This window comes from Mus pahari, chromosome 2, assembly GCF_900095145.1.
Source record: "Mus pahari chromosome 2, PAHARI_EIJ_v1.1, whole genome shotgun sequence".
NCBI lineage: Eukaryota > Metazoa > Chordata > Mammalia > Rodentia > Muridae > Mus > Mus pahari.
This window is the reverse complement of record NC_034591.1, coordinates 12810790-12824473: the sequence shown is the minus strand read 5'-3', so window position 1 is coordinate 12824473 and position 13684 is coordinate 12810790. Positions and strand designations below refer to the sequence as shown.

General features: G+C 37.2%; 1 protein-coding gene across 1 annotated transcript in view; it reads right to left on the bottom strand.

Moving 5' to 3' along the window:
- LOC110316158 (guanine nucleotide-binding protein G(t) subunit alpha-3) overlaps nucleotides 1-13684 on the bottom strand; it is a 49567-nt gene that overhangs the window by 27899 nt on the left and 7984 nt on the right. Inside the window, exon 2 of the mRNA XM_021190254.1 lies at nucleotides 4687-4729. Within this exon, the coding sequence (XP_021045913.1) occupies nucleotides 4687-4729 (43 nt within the window). The remainder of the gene's footprint in view (nucleotides 1-4686; nucleotides 4730-13684) is intronic.

Below are 13684 nucleotides of genomic sequence, written 5' to 3'. Positions count from 1 at the left end.
AACTTTATATGCCCCAGTACAGGGGAAGGCCAGGGCCAAGTAGTGGGAGTGGGTGGGTAGGGGAGCAGGGGTGTGGGGGGGTATAGGGAACTTTTGGGATAGCATTTGAAATGTAAATAAAGAAAATAAAAAAAAGAAAGGGTTTTAATGATGATTATGTTCTGACTTTGGACAATTTAACACTTGAGAATGTTTCTCATTCATTGTCTTTTTCATACAATGTGGGAGGAATGCGTGTTAAATATAAGAAGAATTTAAAACCTGTTCTAGATCAAATACTTTTTCAAATATATAAGTCACAGAGATTTTTCTTTTTACAACCTAGACTCCATTTTCAAGAAGGAAATTCACTGATCTCCAGGTCAGAGATGAGCGTCCTGACCTGAATCCTTTGGTGTTTACAGCATGAATTCTGCAGGATGTGAAGTCACTTAGTGGAACAGCCCTGGCTTTTCCCATCATTTAAAACATACTTGGAACAACTGGAAGTAGGAGTGCCTGCTTTCTATTTACAGCATTAACAAAGGCATTCTTTTTTCTTTTTTTTTTTTTTCTTGTTCAGATAATTGCTCTCTGTTGCCATTCCTCCATGTGTGTACGTGCTCTTGGGTCTAGAGAACTGAATTACCCAGACCATAGCGTTGGCTGGGCTTCCCTCTTCCTTCCACTCATTCACTTGGAAGTCAAGGTTTGACTTAGGGTTTAAGAATAATACCTTAAAATAGATGTCCCCTTTAAAGCTAAAAATCTGTGCTAGTGCTCATTGTGTGTCTTTGCATCTTCACTGTGTGATAAATTCTTGTTTCTTCCTGTTGCTCTTTTGTTTATTTTATATTGTTTTTAACGTGCTTTGGTTTTTTTGGGTGTTTTTATTTTTGAGTGTCACTTTTCTCAAGATTCATGTTGTGCCTATACACATGGAACCTCAAGCATAAGGGGCAAACAGAGCACAAACACCGCTTCAATGCCTTTGAAGAGCTTAAACTATCAAATGGAAGAGCCAGGCACTGAGAGGAGTGAAGTATGTGTGTGTGTGTGTGTGTGTGTGTGTGTGTGTGTTTAATTTATTCCTTTACATTTGATTACCAACACATGCTCATGTTTATTTTCAACAGGGCCATGCTTATCTGCATTGATCTATTAAATCACTTCAATAGGCAAAAAAAAAAAAAAAAAGAAAGAAAGAAAAAAAAGAAGAAGGAAGGAAGAATTAAAAGAAAAGAAAAGAAAGGAAAAGAAAAAAGAAAAAACTCAATGGTGACTTAGACCACAGGAAAACAGAGAGTATTATTTCTGAATAGATCCAGGCAAAATTGTTGACTAAATCCCAGCCCTCCATCCAAAATAAAACAAACCATGATTTAATTGTTAATTTAAAAATGGTAATTGTGAATAAATTTGGGGTATCTGAGTTCCTTTGGTAAAATTAGTTCCTCCGTCTCTTCTCAGCCTGTGAGGAACAATACAATACAATAGAAAAAATACAATTTCTTTTAGAAAGATTTCTCTAGCTGTAAGTTGGTTCATGACTCTGTTCAAACTAATACCATTTTATTGCGCAACTTCATTCTTCATTATATACTGAAAGAATGAATGAATCACTCCCGTCTCTCCTCTCACTAGAACCAGAGTGGAATTTCTGTTGATGCAGCAGCAGCTATGGCACACTGCAGCCACCAATCATGTTACAAGAAAATCTACATTTTAGATCTTCAAATGGCCATTGAAATCACACATGGCTCAGAAAACATATTCATCAAATCTTTCCATCATGATAAAATTTCTAATGGGCAGCAACAAATTATAGAAAGAATGATCATTTTCGAAGATTTTTGTGCCATATAAAAGTTTATGCCGGGCCTGGTGGCGCAGGCCTTTAATCCCAGCACTCGGGAGGCAGAGACAGGCGGATTTCTGAGTTCGAGGCTAGCCAGGTCTACCAAGTGAGTTCCAGGACAGCCAGAGCTATACAGAGAAACCCTGTCTCGAAAAACCAAAAAAAAAAAAAAAAAAAAAAAAGTTTATAGCCACATCTTTGTGTGGAAAGAGACATTAGGAAAAATGTAGTACAGTAGATATACTAAAAACATAAAAGACAAGGAGTTGCATAAATAATAATCTGATGACTTTGGAATAATAAGATCCACATTAATGGTCAAAAGGAAGAGGAACTTTGTAGATACAAGTGAATAGATGTATGCAATTATCAAGTTTGGACATGTGCTGAGCACTGGTGTTGGGCAAAGATTGTTGTATACACATGCATTGGATACATTAGTAATTCAAATGGATGGTGAATAGTTTCAGCATTTTGGAAATTGATTACTTATACTTTGTTTTAATTTAGGAGTCTTTATCTTCTACTTTCCCATTTTAAATAATTACAGAAATCATATTTTACATATAGTTTCATACTTTGTATACTTAAATTACTTCTGTTATATATTTCAAAACCTCATTGAAGTTTCTCAGAAATATATATAGACAAAGAATGCTTATAATTTCCCAGTTATTTATATGTGTATATATGATTTATTTTTATTTTTTCTGTGTCCCCTTTTACTTGATTATATAAGTAACGTGTATGTGTCTCTGGTTCCTTTAGATACCTGAAGATGCTACCACGTACCCTGCAACTACAGTTAGGGATGGGTTTAAATGGCCATAAGTTTTACTGACCTGCTTTTGTTGAAAGGACTTGCTGGGGTTAGAGGTTGGGGGAAGGAAAGACATATGGGGGCGTGGGGTATGGTCTGTAGGATCCACAGGAAACATGAAGGAGGGTGGAGTTCTTGGAAACTAACTTTCATCTTATGCAAAGTTAACAAGTACAATTAACAGCCAAACCATCTCTCCACCCATAAACCTATATTAAATATAGAAAAATTATTTCTACTAATTTTTTTTTTTGCAAAATGTACTTCTACAATTAGAAGTAAAATTATTAGCAGCTCTGGTTGATATAACATAGCTTCTTTATAGCACAGATGAGCCTCAAACTTGTAGTAATCCTCCTGTCTCAGCCTTCTGAGGCTTATAAGAATAAACTACCACATCAAGCTAAAATTATGTTTTTTATAATTTATTGTAAGCAGGAATGCCTAATTTTTGACTTGAGCTTTTATTTTATAGATAGTAGAGTTTGAATGAATTATATGATTTAACTTCTTTGTAACAGGTAAACTCCAACTGCTCATTAGTTTTTCTTTGATTCCATGTATTTGGCACGTTATTGTTTTACATAACAGCCTATATTTCCATTAGTTAGCCTATATTAGTCAGTTATAGATCTATAATAATTATTATTGGCTTTCTAGTTTTCTATTTTTGTCTGACTATACATGATTTAATATTTGATTTTTTAATATAGCAAAATGACTATTCATTTAAAAAACTATATTTAAGATTATAAAACATAGAGAAATAAAACAAATTAGATAACAAAGTGTGATTATGTCCCAAATAAGAGGGTAGTAGAAAAGAATAATTATGTGAAAGAATGAGAAATAACTTTGCTCTTAGGATGGGGTAGAAGTCATAAAGCCATGTTTTAGAAACAGATGGAAGGGTTAAATATTTTCTGGCATCTATATATGAAACTTCAAAACTCATTCATAAGTAAATTGAAAAGCAAATTACATGACATTTTAATGTCATAATATATCATGATATATAATATCAAAGTAAAAAGTGGGCTGGGTTAACCAAAGAGCTTCATCGCTGATTATCTAACCTCATTTTATTTGTTTTTTATTGAAGCTTTTAATCATGGTATTTTTTAAAATGCTTTTGCATTCAGAAAATTCAGCAGTTACCCCACTGTAAAGAATGAATAGAAAAAAATTAATGTAAGCGCACATCAGAATCTTTTCGAGTGATATTAGTGAACAAATATTTCCCATACTATAGAAAAAAAAGGCCAATTTCTGCCAAATTTCAAATGGATCCTTAATTGGCATATTTGAAATGTTTGCCTTATAGTCACAATGTTACAAAACTAGAACATTTGAGGATTGATATGATTAAGACATAGCTTCTGGGATTAATACTTTTGAAAGGCAAAATTCAAAAGAAAAATAGAAACTTCAGTTTTTACTGAAAAATAGAAGGAATATATACATACTCAAAAGGTCAGGATAACTTTGCCAGTATCCACAAATACCGAAGTGATTTCCTCAATACTGAAAAGTTGCTCACAAAGCATTCCTTTTAGGATTTCCCAGTGTGTATAATGTTACTTGTATGTGTGCATTCATGGTTTACCATTTGGTACTGGGCAACTGATTGGTGTCTCCTCGCTGTAGAAGACTATTTGTGCAGCAGTCAGCCTCCCTCATGTCCCTGTAATTCTGTGTAGGATTGAAGCCTCTTGGGCGTTCCCTGTCCATGCTAGGATGTCTATTAGTCCTATTTCAGCTCATAATTAGTAACCAGTCATATTGGTGAGACTTCATTAGCAGATCATACTTAGTCACAATTATGTAACAAAATTTACAGAAAAAAAGAGCCAATCAATATGGAAAAGACCAAGAAGGGGAATGTAGGAAGATTTGTAGGGAGAAAAGTAAAGGGGGAAATGATGTAATTATATTAGAATAAAAAACTAAAAATAAATAATTAAAACAGAATTGTTCAATGTGTAAAGAAACATCAAATTGCAAACATTCAAAATACTTCGGTACCTACTTCATTTGTTTGACAATAGTACTTTTCCCAGATTCACCTGCTCCTGAAACAAAATGAAACAAATGTTATTAATTGATATACAGACTTTGTTAGTATATTAAAACCTATTTTATCATGTGTAAATTTTTGACACCTCTGTTTATGTAACTTCTAGACAGAGGAATTCAGACTAATACAGAAATTACATTTTAAATTTAAACATGATTTGAGATGTTTATATCTCCTAGTTTGCAACCCAAGAACATACGTAATTCACGATTTCAGACTGTACATTGTTCTTGGCCTCCTGAGATGAGTCTTTGCATCTTTGCTTGAATAAATGACAAAAGAAGAGAACCATTAATAATTTTATTCGAGAACTGTTCAAACAGAAATCTATTCCGATTAAAACATGTTCTTGTTCTCAGAAGCCTAACATAGCCTTTGACATAGCTATAATTTCCTTTATTCAGAAGAATGAAGCATCTTAACAACTTTAGTTAACTGCCAGGAGCCCTAATGCATATGGGTGTTGGGAACTAAAAAAGGCGGGGCCCAGGGGAAGTGGGGGAAGGGAGAAGACCAACGCCCCACCAGAGTTTTACCTATTCTCTGGTCTGTCAGGCATGGGAGAGCTGCCATACACTTCCACTCAGCTCTGGCTGGGCATTCCTCTATCCCACTCTTCAGGGTTGGCCAAGGGGCAGCCCTACCTGGGATTCCCGGAACTACATTAAAGCCACCGGGGTTATGGGAGAGAGGGGTAAGGTTCCCAGCACCGGGGAGAGTAAGTGCAGCAGATCTTGAGCAGAGACTCTCTCTCTCTCTATAGTTTTAGAGCTTTATTATAGAAATGTAGGGAGAAAGAAAGGAGGGAGGGAGGGAGGGATAGAGAGAGAGAGAGAGAGAGAGAGAGAGAGAGAGAAGAGAGGAGAAGACAGAGAGGAGAGAGGGGGTGAGAGTGAGGAGTAGGAGGGAGACAAATAAGAGAGTGAGAAGTAAGAGAGTGAGGTGGGGCTGAACAGCCCCTTTAATGGTCTTCACTATTGCTAGGTAACTGGGGAAGAGTTTAGCCTGAAGGCCAGAAGCTTGGGCCATTGCCTACCTGACTCCTAGTCATGTTTCTCTTGTTGGGGCCATGGGGGGCTGTAACTTAGGCAGTAGTCAGAGTTCCAGGAGCATGAGGGAACGCTTACCTTGTCATGAAGGTGAATTATCACCATTCTAGGGTTCAGACCTCAGCTCAACTGGAGACCAGCCTGTCTGTGCAGAGCCCAATGCCCCACATATGGTGGGGTGACTTAGAATGTCTCATGCCGTAAGATCAGCGTAACTGAGGTAAAAATGAGGAACCAGCAGTGTTATACTCACCCTTATCTACAACATGTATTACAGTTTATGATGTACACCACACGAGATTTTGGCATTTACTTATCATCATATAGAAAACTAGCATCATTTCGGAAAAACCCAAAATGCACATGATCATTAACAGACAGTAATAGCTCTTGGTAATACTTAGTGGTTGTTGTAGTTTTTCAGTCAGGACCTTCTGAAGATATTTCTTGAATCTCTCTTGATGTTAAGGACAAGCTTTTTGAGAAATGAAAACTAAAAAGTCATGACCTCCGTTTTTGCGTCAGTGTACGGCAGGGACTTATTTTGACTTAATGTTTTTTGATTTTGATATAAGCAAAGTGTAATTTGAGTAATAACCAAATCTAAAGCTTTTATTAAAATTATACCTATGAATATGAATTAGAGGCCCTGAGAGCACAATGATGAATTTTAATCCCACTTCCACCTACTTGACCTCCACTTTTTCTCTAGGACTTCCTTCCTTCTCCATGCTTATGATCTCATTCTCATGCCTTAGTATGAGATATATTTCACATGAAAGAAGTGATTCTTTGAGCTTATAATTCAAAACTAACCTATGCATACCAAGAAGCTATTTGAAAAGAAAAGGAAAATCAGTTTTCTTCAAAGGCATGTCCCTGACTGTACCAACCTGGAACCACTGCAGGTTCCATGTCCAAGAGCAACTGGCCAACACAAAATATCCTTCCTTCCTTCCTTCCTTCCTTCCTTCCTTCCTTCCTTCCTTCCTTCCTTCCTTCTTTCCTTCTTTCTCTTTCTTTATGTTTTATTTGTTTTATTTGTTTGATTTTTGAGAAGAGAGAGAGAGAGAGAGAGAGAGAGAGAGAGAGAGAGAGAGAGAGAGAGAGAGAGAGAGAGAGAGACAGAAAGAGGATGGGGCTTAGGAGGGTCTGGAAGGAGTTGGTGGAGAAAAATAATAACAAAATGCATCGTATGACATTATTTTATTTTGTCCTTTTTATGAGACAACATTTTTTTTCCATTGAAGTATTTCTGTATGGTCTTGGTCTACATATTTTCTTGAGCCTGGGTGAACAGATAGAGAGCCATCTAAATTTAACCCTTATGGCAGAGCATTTTTATTGTCCCTGGCAAAACTTAATATATCTGATTGCTGCACTTGTCTAAACAGCTGCCTGTGATACAGAAAAATAAGGAGTAGTAAGGCTATAGAAAATAACGTTTCATTGACAGGTGGCTACGCACCAATTCTCCCTGCTGGATAAACTGCTCATGATTCGTCTCCATTATTATGCCAGTGTGCTTTCTACCACAGGTTATGAAAGTTAAAAACAAAGCCAATGAATGCAAAAATCAGCCACAGCAATTTCTCAATATTCCTTCATAGATTTTTCTTTTTAACCTCTATTTTTGCAATGCTGATATTAAAACTAGGTCCTGTGAGTTCTAGGGATCCATTCTCCCAGCAAACAGTAACACAGCCCTGGATACTTAGCCACTAGCAATGGAAGTGGATATTGGAAAGTAAGTGTCAGAAGATCAAGTTCCACACCATCTCACTCCACCCAATCAAGTACATGTATTTAGTTTTACTGACCAAATTTTTCCAGCTGTGGGAATGAGATGTTAGAAGGAGCTTCAGTCCTACTTCAGTTTTACTTTGTCCTATATTTTGCTCATTGAAGGGGACACTGATGGGGAAAGCCTGCAGAATTTTTGAAACAGAGAAAAGAATGTTTCTTCTTGACTCTCAATTAAAAATTTTAAAATAATTATATATTGCCTATGATTCCCTTAACAAAGTAAAACTTATTCATGAAGTATTTGAATCGAGTGAAATATCATTCTTAAGAACCAAGAAAAATGTATAAGAACTTTGCAGCAGGATACAACTTGTAGGTAGAATATATGTCTAGATGTGTGAGGCCATAGTTTCATCTCTATCATAACACACATGTACTGGCTAATTTTGTGTCAACTTGACACAGCTGGAGTTATCACAGAGAAAGGAGCTTTAGTTGAGGAAATGCCTACATGAGATCCAGCTGTAAGGTATTTTCTCAATTAGTGATCAAGGGGGGAAGGCCCCTTATGGGTGGTGCCATCTCTGGGCTGGTAGTCTTGGGTTCTATAAGAGAGCAGGCTGAGCAAGCCAGGGGAAGCAAGCCAGTAAAGAACATCCCTCCATGGCCTCTGCATCAGCTCCTGCTTTCTGACCTGCTTGAGTTCCAGTCCTGCATCCTTTGGTGATCAACAGCAGTATGGAAATGTAAGCTGAATAAACTCTTTCCTCCCCAACTTGCTTCTTGGTCATGATGTTTGTGCAGGAATAGAAACCCTGACTAAGACAACACACAAAAATAAAATTTGAGAATTATATGATTATACACATCATGATCATAAAGGAATGTGATAACACTTAAGACCCACTATTGGTCAGGTAAAAAAGAAAATTGCAGAAATATATTATTTTATTTCTCTGTTATAGATTACTCAAAACTGTGTCACACAATAGGGGGACAATAAGGGTGAGTTTTAGGTTAAAACAAAGAGTAAATGTACATTCAGAATAACAAACTAGGTTGATTATAGGAGTCCTATGAAGGCACAAAACTCCTATGCTCAGGTCTCTTATATAGTAGGATAATATATCTGTTCATAACCTATGCACATTCACTACTGTGCTTTAAACTGCTACATTATTTACAATTATGACTGTATTGTAACTATGATGTAAACCATTGTTATTTTCTATTGTTGATAAGATAATGAGAATAAAATAATCTCAATGTATTAAATAAAGGTCAAAGTTACAGGCATTTTTTCATCTTTAGTAGCTTGAAACTACTGATGTGTAATCCATGAATACTAAGGGCAAAGGTCAACATCAGATGGAATCACACTAATACACTAATACTGGAATTTCCCAAATTATTTCTAAGACTAGAAAGGTTGTAAGTATATAACAATTCTTTGTAACTTATTAAGTAATTAATAATGTAGCTAAGTGATATAAAATAATTAATTACTATAAAGTAGAAGATAACTTTTTATGAAACTTCATATTAATAATTTATATTTTGCTTGTAATTATTTTTTTAAATAGTATTTAAAAATGTGTAAAAATTTTAAAAGATTTTCTTTGCGCTGTGTAGTAAGTTTACCATTCTGGGTGAAGGTCCCAATGAGCTAACTTCTGTATTGACATAATTTCTAAATAAAAAGCAACTCATCTAAAAATCTCCTTCAGTATTTGAAACTCCATCTCAAAGTTCCTCAGAAATGAACTGTTTATTTCCATTCTCACATTGATAGTGGGTCTTAGTTCACGATCATCACTCCATTCTTGGAGGATTAGATCATGTTACAGGGCTAAATATACACATGACAGCATGTTTGCCTATGCTCAGTACAGCCTAAAATAGTTCTTTCCTTCTAAAGTGTGGGCACAACTAACATTACTTTCTGGGCTAAAGAGCACCAGAGAAATTTTTGCAAGACACATGCTGTTTCTTTGAAGAAGATAATGCTTCAAATAACAATTAAAATCTGTACTTCATTTGCATTTTAATACACACAATTAGAAAATAATAAAATACAAATGAACAAAACTATGGTTACATAGAAATATGGAAAAAGAATCTTAAATCTATACAATATTCATAACTGTAACTGAACTCTGCTAAAAACACACAAAATTTGTTTGTTCCTTTGGCTAAAAAGGACACGATAAGATTAAATAATTTGACATGTTGCTATATATGATAATTTTCTAGGCCAATGAAATCATATAATTGTATAATATAGAGGAAGTTGGAATGCACCAGTCTTGTGGCTGTGTTGATCTCTGAATGAGAGAAATGAGAACCACAGAGATGAATGTACTCACACACGTTCTGCATATGTGTTCAAATAAATTCAATTCTCCTGCTAATGCTGTTTCATATTACTTTGTTTCCAGGTATGTGTTAATAGTGAAAGTTTTAAATGGTTTCAAGTCATATCCTCAGGGCCAATAAAGTTTTCAGTCTTTCTTTCAACTATATCTATGATTAAAAGTTTTCTTGTGATACCAAAAGAGCTTCAATTCCAAATCATGATGCTAAAGGCTAAGCCTAAGTCCTAGTCTTATAAAGACTACTACTGTAAACTGTTAAGGATAATTAAGAAATACAAGTTGATAGTCAGTCACCTTATAAATGATCAAGTCCTTTAATGCATCCATTCAGAATTTTACTTGTATTCATGCTAAGAACTGACATAATTAATGACAGGAATAAGCTTCATTTAGTCTCTTGTATGTTTTCTATGTTAAACCTAACACAGATAACTAGAAACAAACAAAAAACATATTTGTCTATTTAGATATACTGTAGATGGATAGGTGGTCCTCAAATGCTTCAGAGACCTGCAGAATATAGCATTTAAAATGCTTAATTAAAAAAAAAAACTTTTGTTGATAGACATGTCAGCTCCTTACAGCACCCCTATTTTCCTCCAAAGAAGAACCTCCACCTAAAGTTTGCTTCAAAAGTGGCAAAATGGGCCATTGAGTGACTTCTGATAGCACATGGTCCCAACTGTGGGCAAGCAGGACACAGGGGAGTTGAAGGACAGTCATCCCTTAAGTTTCTGCTTCCCAGGAAAGTCTGTCAGATCTTCTGGGTCTGGTAGCCAAAGGCTGATTCCCCCTCTGACCACAGAGGGACCCAGACTATCTGTTCAGTGAAAGAATTATCAGCTTAACAACAGAAACCAAGTCTCCAGATGTGTTCTCAATTCTAAGCTCAGGCAACGGTCCTCACTCTCTTAGAGCTGCTGCTACTAAGTCTAGATACACTCTCCCTTGTTACCATTTTATATAAGGTCTGAGGATACTGAAGTTTAAGTTGTGAGGATCTAAGACAGTGTTTTAAGATCTAGGATGGTGTTTTAAGGTTGGTCTGTGAAAGTTAAGAAGGTTGGAGAACACGAAAGCTTAAATAGTGATAAGAAAGTGATTTAAGGTATTAAACAGAATGGAAAACACTTCAGATTTCCTTTTCCTTGCTCTGCTACTCTTATAATGAAAATTTGAAAATCAATCAATGGAGTTTTGGTAATATATTCACAAGCTCAACATCTTAAGTTTTCTTTTGTTGTATTATAAGTATAAACTTAAAGGGGACTTCTCATTGTGTTCATTTGATACAAACAGTACATTGGGCTCACCAAGATGAGACAGATAATGGAGTACTTTATTTGTAAAGTTCCCAAATAGAAATGGAATAAACATTGTAAACATAGTTCTTACCCTGATAGTTCTCACAATTGTTCTTACTGTATGTAGTTTACAGATGTTAGAGATAAAGTCCTTTCTTGTACTATGGGGGAGATGTTGGGATGACCTACACCCACATTTATTGTATCTAATGGCTATGTAAGTCTGTCCATATATCCTCCTTGTTAATTGCTGTGTTGACAGCACCAGATGCTGCCAGATGCTGCTGGATAAGTCAAAGTTTATCACTTCCTTACCTGCCCTAAAAGAGGCTTCTAGGAGATTATCATGATAAAAAGCTAGCTGTTGCTGTGAGGGAGGTCACAAAAGGTCACCTTGTCCCCAATCTGGCCAAAAGGAAACCTAAAGATAGGTTGTAAACTGTGGGACCTCTCCCGCTATGCTAATAGTTCCCCCCACCCCCAAGAGTGTGACTTTTGTTGTTGGCAGGAGCTGGGACAGAACTACCAGGCAGAAGGACACAGAAACTTGGACAAGAAGGAAGCAGAGAGCACCTGGAGATGGGGGCATAGTGGCAGGGAAGTCGGCTTGAGTTAGCTGGGTTTAGCCGAGGCTGCCCAAGCAAAAACAGCCCAACAGCCTATGTATGCAGATATCTGTATCTTTATTATTAAACCAGAAGCAAGACCCCCCTCCAAAGCCCTGCAGTTTCAACTATTTTAAGTTGAAATGAAAGCTATGCTTTTATAGAAATAATTTGTATTCAAGTATAGTGGGAAACTAACTGCTAATTAAGGTCAAAGCACATCTTGACCAGATAGCCTCTGGGCTTGGTGAAACATGGGAAACTCCCTTCATTAGCAAAGTTTCTCCTTCTCTGACCTTGTCTGTGGAATCTAAACTTCAATACACACCTCTACTTGAGGAAAGTCTTGTAGCTTCAGCTAGATGTAGGGCCAATTTCTTTTCTCCTTACAGAACCTGTTCAGGAAGCACCTGAGATTCCTGAAATGCTTCCCCATGCTAATGAGGGAATCCAGGTACCCTAAATCCCCAGCCAATGATCTTTGCCTATATTGGATGTCCCTACCCTTGGTCCTCCAAAACCTTATAAACCTTCAATCACCCCAAGTAATGTTGATCTGTCTACTGACATCAGATCTCATTGCGGTCTTTCTCCATGTAACTCACAAGGCTCTGCAACCACCTCTGTGTGAGGTAACTCAGACCCAAAAAGACATGCATGATATGTACTCATGTATAAGTAGATATTAGTCATAAAATACAGAATAACCATGCTATAATCCACAGACCCAAAGAAGCCAAATAAAAAGGAGGGCCTGAGAGAGGATTTTGAATCTATCTTGAAAGGGAAATAAAATACATATCAGAGGAGGAGGAAGGGAGGGAAGGAGGGAGAGAGGGAGGGAGGGAACTGGATGAGAGAGGGAATAGAGAGGAGCAGAACAGGGCAGGGATCAGGTGTAGGGAGAGCAGGGAAGAGAGAATGGAAATCTGAAGTAGGGGTGGGGGCAATCTCTAGGACAAGATAGAGACCTGGATGTGATCTATCTCTGGGGGTGATTCTAGTTGAGACTCCTGGCAGTGAGGGCTATGGATCCTGATGTAGCCAATTACTGAGGCCAGACAGAACTCCCAGTGGAGGGATAAGGACAGCAACCCACCCACAAAACCTTTGACGCAAAACTTGTCCTGCCTACAAGATATGCAGGGGCAAAGATAGAGCAGAGGTGGGGAGAATGGCCAACCAATAGCTGGTTTAAATTGAGACGTATCCCACGGGCAAGAACCAGTCCCTGACACTTTTAATAATACTCTGTTATTCTTGCAGATATATTTAGCATAACTGTCCTCTGAGAAGCTACACCCAGCAGCCAATATAAAGAGATGCACAAACCCATAACCAAGCATTAGATGTAGCTTGGGAGTATTGTAAAAAAGTTGAGGGAAGGACTGAGGGACCCAAAGAAGACAGAAACTTCATAGGAAGACCAACAGAGTCAACTAACCTGGGTCCTTGGGGGCTCCCAGAGACTGAACCACCAACCAAGATTGAGCATAGACTGATCCTAGGCCCCAACACATATGTAGCAGATATGCAGCTTGGTCTTCATGTGAGTCATCCAACAACTAGACTGTCCCTAAATCTGTTGCTTGGCTGCCTGTGTATCCAGTTTCCTTACATGAACAGTCTTGCCTGGCCTCAATGGAAGAGTATGAACCTAGTCCAGCTATGATATCATGTGGGATGTGTGTGTATGTGTGTGTGTGTGTGTGTGTGTGTGTGTGTGTGTGTGTGTGTGTGTGTGTGTAGGGTTGTGTGTGTGTGTGTGTGTGTGTGCCCCTTCTGAAAGGAGAATGGAAGGGAAGAATGTGGGGAGGGTCTGCATTAGGGTTCCTTAAAGAAGAGAGGGGACTGATATTAGGATGTAAAGT